At 53.3% G+C, this 6,513-nt stretch overlaps 1 protein-coding gene across 2 annotated transcripts; it reads left to right on the forward strand.

Moving 5' to 3' along the window:
- The first annotated feature begins 3,159 nt into the window (after positions 1-3,159).
- On the forward strand, positions 3,160-6,287 carry Fam241b (family with sequence similarity 241 member B). 2 transcript variants are annotated; one of them, XM_047553104.1, is made up of 3 exons: positions 3,160-3,286; positions 4,673-4,799; positions 5,472-6,286. In XM_047553104.1, the coding sequence occupies exons 2-3, from the start codon at positions 4,707-4,709 to the stop codon at positions 5,739-5,741; spliced, it is 363 nt and encodes a 120-aa protein (XP_047409060.1). In that variant the 5' UTR covers positions 3,160-3,286; positions 4,673-4,706; the 3' UTR covers positions 5,742-6,286. The 2 variants fall into 2 exon arrangements, with proteins under 2 accessions (XP_047409060.1, XP_047409061.1); XM_047553105.1 differs by lacking the exon at positions 3,160-3,286 and adding an exon at positions 3,332-3,611 and having other exon boundaries at positions 5,472-6,287.
- The last annotated feature ends 226 nt before the right edge of the window (positions 6,288-6,513 follow it).

The raw sequence follows: 6,513 nt of genomic DNA on the forward strand, positions 1-6,513 counted from the left end.
GGTCCAGCATGGGCCACCTGTGCTCCCATCACTTCCTGTGTTCCCAGGGTTTTCTCTGAAGTGGCCTCTGGCACCCTCTTCAATGGACAGGGACCTATGGAGGCAGCAAAGGTGGGTGTTGTAGGCCAACTGTGCTTCTTTCCCACCTCGTTCCCTGACCAGTAAGCACCGTGGGAGAAAGGGAGTGGAGAAACCCCAGGAGAAAGAGGCGGATTTGTATGTTTAACACGACATCACTATTACCATTGTTGTCTGGCCAGTCTCTGTTCAAGGCAGCGACAGTGTTCACCTGCACAGGCAGAGCAGGCCCTGACAGCCGAATCGCCAACTGGCTGAGAAGTATGAATTTTGCAATAAACAAAAAGCTCAAAGAATATTTTTACTGAGCACTCGTGAAGACATGACCCAGGACCCGGTTATATGCTGACAGTATTGGGGACATGAGGGGCTCAGAGATGAGCCAAGTGCAGGGAAGGCTGGTGGGTGTGAAGAGTTTAGAATGCAGAGCCAGGACTCTGTCTTCACTTGGGTCCTGGCTCTGTCACCACCAACAGGCTGGCCACCAAGAATCTCTCTGAGCCTGGTGCTGTGGTGCGTGCCTATAATCCCAGTGGCTTGGGAGGCTGAGGCAGAAGGATCATGAGTTCAAAACCAGCTTCAGCAACTTAGCAAGGACCTGAGCAACTCGGTGAGATCCTTTCTTAAAATAAAATATTAAAAGGGCTGGAGATGTGGCTCAGTGGTTAAGCACCCAGGGTACAATCCCCAGTACCAAAAAGTAAAAAAGAAGAAGAAGAAGAAGAAAAAAAAAAATAAGAAACTCTCTGAACCTCAGTTTCTATCAGTGAAGGGGGAACAACAACACCTACTTTTCCTGTTTTGTAATAAAGTGGTCTCTTTCCACTTTGGAAGTAGAAAGGACTCTGTGGGTAGTGGGGTCATTATGTTAAGTACATGGAACAATCAAGTTTGGGGATGGAGGACTTAGACTGGGTGGGAAGGGCCTTGAACAGACAGACACAGACAAGCAAAGCAGATCTTTGGGGGTGAAGTTCAGGACCAGGAGACCAGGCTGGGCGGGTTTGAGGGAAGGAGCCATTAAGAGTAGGGTGGGGCTGGATTTGGAAGGTGGTCACAGCCCTGCCAAATGAGTTAGGTCTTGTTAGAGCAGACGGTGGGGACCCTTTGCAGGTTTTTGAGCTATGGAGATAACTAAAGGAGGTGTAGAAATAGTAAAAATGATCCACAGCCTCCTGAGGAGGTTTTAATTGATAATGTTAGTCCTTTTCTTACTCCAAACAGGATCACCCGCCAGCTCTAAAGCTGTGCCTGACTTCTCCGAGATGTGCTTCCTCCTCTGGACACTGTGGTTACCCTGGGCTGGACTGTTTCTCTTTGGCAGCAGTTGTACCAGCACAGTCCTTCCTGGATGCATCCATGGTTTCCGGCTTGGAGTCACTGATTCCCTCAGTCCACAGAGGTCTTTCCCTCCGGCAGATTTTGGGTTATGTGTTCACGGAAGGCAGTGGTTCTCAGCCCTAGCTGCTTATGGGAATGACCTGAAAATTGTTTTTTAAAATGCCTATGTGCTCACGTTGCATTTCAGATCAACAACATTGTCATCTCTAGGGTAGGACCTTGGCATTAGGATGAGTTCTAAATATCCCAGGTAATTTTGTACAGTGGATTTTGAGACCCACAACCCAGCTCTGACAATTAGGCATCCTGCCTGACCATTAGGCATACCTCCTTCCAGGTATGCACGGTGCACACCTGGGATACATCAGGGCACAGGAAGAGAGCAGTAGGATTTCAGTTTATATTTATTTTAAATCCCATTCTTTTTCAATGTGCAAGTTTTACAGTCACTAGCTGTGGCGGAACAGTAGTTATGATGATAACTGCCGGCAGCCCTTGAGCATATACTGTGGCTGGGCTCTCATCTAAGCACTTTACATTAAGAGCTCAGCACTTTGCAAAAGCCAGATGAGGTGGGTACTATTATTAACCCCACTTTATAGATGAAGTAACTGAGCCCAGAGAGACTGATTACCTCTCCCAAGACCACACCACACCCCTGGGCAGCCAATCCAGGATTCAAATGCTAATGGATTCCAGTACCCATATTTTATCCACAATGCCAGTCTGTTCTCATGATACACTGTGTAATTTTTTTAAAAAATAACTAAATAATATGCAAACAAGACACAGATACTAAAGAGACCTGTGCAACATTTTTTATTGATAAGGTTTCCTAATCAAATAATTAAGCTATGATGGCAGACTATGAGTCCTTGAGGCAAAGTTTAAATTTCACTTTGTTCCATGTTCCTGGAGGCTAGCAGGCACATGGCGTCCAATATATAATCAATAAGTATCTGCACGCTCCTGGAAACATGCTGACTGGTAATTATAACTGATATTTATCACTCTTGCCACGTGCCGGGGCATCATATTCAATCTTCACAATCCTGTGAGGCTATAGTTACATTCAATTTGCAAATTAGACACACAGCAGCTAAGTAACTTGTCAGAGTCCAGAACTTGAACTCAGATTGCAGCAGTACACAGTTCATTGTGACCCACGGTGAACAGGTCCACAGGGTATGGTTCTTGCAGGTGGCTGGATTCAGAAATACCAGGATGGAGGCAGAAATTGATTATTTACTCCTTCAGGTGGTTATTATGCCAGGAAGGCCCTTCTTTATTTACTTGACAGGCAAACTCCTGCCTACCCTTAAATTCAGCTGTGGTGGCAGACTGTGGTGACCTCCTCCAGGAAGCTGCAGTTAGCTGCATCTGCCTGGCTGTTCATGCCTTCTCTTTCTAGGCTTTCGAGAAGGGCAGTGCTGGGGCTTTCTCAAGCGGAATCCACAGAGCAGGCTTGGCAAACCTAGGGGTGGGCTTGGCCTGTGTCCCCCTTCCACCGCGGGTTAGGGACGCCCCACTCCCTGGGCTTTTCCTCCATGGGCGCTATTTCCCTTTTCTCTTCTTCTTCGTCCACCTCCTTCCTCTTCTTCCTCCCATGTGTCCTCTCCTCCTCCTCCCTTACTAGCCCCTCATCTCCTCCAGCGTTGGGTCGCTGGCCCCGGCCCCGGCCCCGGCCCCGGCCCCGGCCCCGGCCCCGGCGGGGCGGCTGCAGTTCTCCGGGCGGCCGACAGAGGGGGCCGCTGCGCAGCCGCGGGCCGCACCCCTCCAGCGCGCGCTTCCTGTGAGGTCAGGTGGGAGGAAGCGGCCGGGAGCCGCCGGAGTGGACGCCGCCGAGGCCCCGGAGCCGCGCACGCAGGTGGGTGTCCGTCCCGCGGGAGGCGGGGGAACGGGCGCATCCCTCCCGGCCCCGCGGGCCTGGCCTCCCGCCAGTGTCAGGCCCGGAGGCCGCGCTCGGCGCCCGGGCAGCGCCCCTCCGCAGCCCCCACCCGTCGCGTCGTGCACCGAGGGCCGGCGCGCCTCGGGCCCACCCAGCGGGGGCGGGATGACAAAGCACAAAGAGACTGCGGAGGACCACGACCCGCTTGGCCTGCACCCGGGCCAGCAGGCTTCAAGAAGGGGACCCGCCTGTGCCAGCCTCCGAGCCATGGGCGAGAGGACAGGGGCGCTCATCGCCTTTGGGAGTGGGTGTCCCGAGGGCTTTTGAGAATTTAGATGAAAATTGCCACTCAGCTACTCGGGAAAAATGGCCTTTGCACAGACTCAGGAGGGGCTTGGAAGGACTCCCAGCTCATGGGCACCCTTGGGGTCAGCAGGGCAGAGAGCTCCCAGTGCCACCATAGCATCCAGCTTACCGTTTTGGAAAGGCTGGGCCCTGTCCTCCGTTAGCGAAGGACAGACCCGTGTTACCCGTGTTACTCGAGAGGTGAGGGACAGGTAGGGGGCGTGCCTCTCCGCAGCAAAGGCCTTCCCAGCCAGTGCTGGAGCGGTGTGTGGCCAGTGTGGTCGCCATTGTGGTCTGTCGCAAGGCAGTGGACCTCAGGTAACCCTGAGTGGCCCAGATCTTCCTGAGGTTCCTGGCTGGAGAAGGCCCAGGTTCTTGGCGTTTGCTCCCAGGGGAGCAGGCTCATTTTTAAATGGAAGGGGATTTGAGAGCTGGGATGGATCCTGGCACCCTGGACTCTGTTTCCCAAAGAAGACCTGGCGCCAGAGGTGCTACTTGGTGCACTTCCTCTGCTTGCTGCCTGGAGGTGTAGGCTCCTCCATAACTATCTAAATGTCCCTGGGGTTCCACCTGTGCGGTGGCTGTGCAGTACCCACCTTGGAGGAACAGTTTGGGCCTAAGTGGGGTGAGCCCCCGTTGGGCTTTCCACCATGCCTGAGCCCCAGCAGGGCTTCTAGTCCCAACTGCTGCTGCTGGTCCTGGTTAGTAGTAAAACTCTTTCTCAGGGGTCCTTTGCATGGTTTTTCTAGTGGACTCAATGTCTAACAGATTTTTGTCCCACAAACAATTTGCTTTTATTTCTCCCCCTTTTATTAATTAGACAGCACCTGCATAGGTGGAGCAGTGGACTCTCAATCTTTGGTAAATTGTTTGCTCCAGGCTCTGTGATCTGGGGAAGAATCATCCATTGGCCCTCAGGATCCTAGTCACAAATCACTAGGAGTTCAGGGTTGGTAGGGAGGAGGGACCCCTGGCCACACGGTTTCTTCCATCAGCCCCCACCCTGGCTGTGAATTACAGGTGCAGCCCAGGAGGGACCCACAGCTCCTGGAGGATGGTGCGGATCTTAGCCAATGGGGAAATCGTTCAGGATGATGACCCCAGAGTGAGGACCACTACTCCACAGAGAGGGAGCTCTCCTCGGCAGGTAGGCACCCATCCACTGGGGACGGGGAGCAGCTGGCCTTCTCTGCTCTGTTACTCCCCAGCTTCCAGAAGTCTCTCTTGCTGGTCATTAGCTTTCTCTAGCCTGAAGCCCTCTCTGCAAAGAGCTGAGCTAGGCGTGCCGGGGGTCAAGACAGTGGGTAAATACAGTGGATTTACTACCCAGGCCCTGTTTCCCCAGTTCTTTCTCCTCTGGGTGATTTCCTCAGACTTTACACCCAAGAGCTGCCTTTCCTTTAACCTGGTTAGTGAATCCTGCTGCAGCTGGAGAGTCTTTTGGATGGGAGAAAAACTGGGGAGTGAGTGGAAGAGAGGAGCCCAAGACCAAGAATTACTTTAAAGAAGGGAGTGTCCAAGAGCCGTGTCCATGCTGAGTGCCCCCTGCCTGGTCACTTCTGTCTTCTCTATCCTTGGGGCCTTCTCCCTGGGCATTACGTGGGGACTACAGACTGGCATGTTCTGTACTCTGAGAGCTTGTGATCCAGTCACTGGGATTCTTATGGCTGGCATCCGGGAGTGCTAAGGAAGGAGGGAGTGGCCCAGGGTGACTGTCGAGGAGGGCAGGGTCCAGCCTAGAGTTCCCTCCTGGCTGGTACCTCAACCTCAGGAAAGCTTTCTCTGGATTCATATGTTTCTCTCTGTCTTCACCTTCCAGGGCTTTCTCAACAGGGGCCAGGGTGTCCCCCCAGGGGGGACTGGCCCTCGCCCACAGCAGGCGGGTGCCAGGCTGGGGGCTGCTCAGTCTCCCTTCAATGACCTCAACCGGCAGCTGGTAAACATGGGCTTCCCCCAGTGGCACCTGGGCAACCATGCGGTGGAGCCGGTGACCTCCATCTTGCTGCTTTTCCTGCTCATGATGCTTGGTGTTCGTGGCCTCTTGCTGGTGGGCCTCGTGTACCTGGTGTCCCACCTGAGCCAGCGGTGACCTCAAGGGCTGATGGGGGTTGGTGTGTTGAGAGGGACTTGCTGGGCCTTGGTGTTAGAGCAGGCACCTGGGGAGGGGATCTAGTGGGCTTCGGAGATATGGTGAGAGGACCATGGTGTGGTTTCCCCCTTGTGTTAAGCAGGAGGCAGAGGGAGGCTGTAGGCTAGCACCCCCAAGTATAGGGTGGGGACCCTGGTTGTCCTGAGACGTTTTCAGGTGGTATAGGGCCTCCCTAAAGTGGCACAAAACCAGAGCAAGGTGTTCTCTTTCCAGTTCTCTTTAATCCTTTTATGCCAAGAAGGAAGTCTCAACTTGGTGCCAATGTGTTGCGATGCCTCCAGAACACGAACTGACTTCCCCATTACCAGGGAGCAGTTCTGGGGTTAAGGGCAGGTGGGAGAAGTTTCCAGACTTTTATAACACTGTTTTGTTTTAATGGTGTATTTTTATTGGCTACCTTTTATTTATGATGAGGGGTACTGGCATTCTATTTATTGTGACGTTTTCAATAAATAGATTTAAGTAAAAATGAGTCCATGTAAAGAAATGTACTAAGAGTCACGCAGCTGCCCAGATCTGAGGGCTGGTGAAGGTGGCTTGGGGGTGGTGGGCAGGGGCAGCAGGGCAGCAGCAGGCTGACGGACCGGGAGGGGGTCTCTGAGATGCTCTCAGAGGATCCAGAGGCTGGCGCCTGGGCTTGGGTTCCTTGTCCCATGCTTAGAAAGCTCCTGAGCTCACACTGAGGGGTTGCCTGGAGGGTCAGCTGTGTGGG

The sequence above is a fragment of the Sciurus carolinensis genome, chromosome 5 (genome assembly GCF_902686445.1).
Source record: "Sciurus carolinensis chromosome 5, mSciCar1.2, whole genome shotgun sequence".
NCBI lineage: Eukaryota > Metazoa > Chordata > Mammalia > Rodentia > Sciuridae > Sciurus > Sciurus carolinensis.

What these genes read in the sequence shown, in the direction of transcription:
- Fam241b (XM_047553104.1), top strand. Translation starts at nt 4,707, where the DNA reads ATGGTGCGGATCTTAGCCAATGGGGAAATCGTTCAGGATGATGACCCC. An exon ending in GAGGGAGCTCTCCTCGGCAG is followed by an intron (nt 4,800 to 5,471) that starts GTAGGCACCCAT and finishes TTCACCTTCCAG; the next exon opens with GGCTTTCTCAACAGGGGCCA.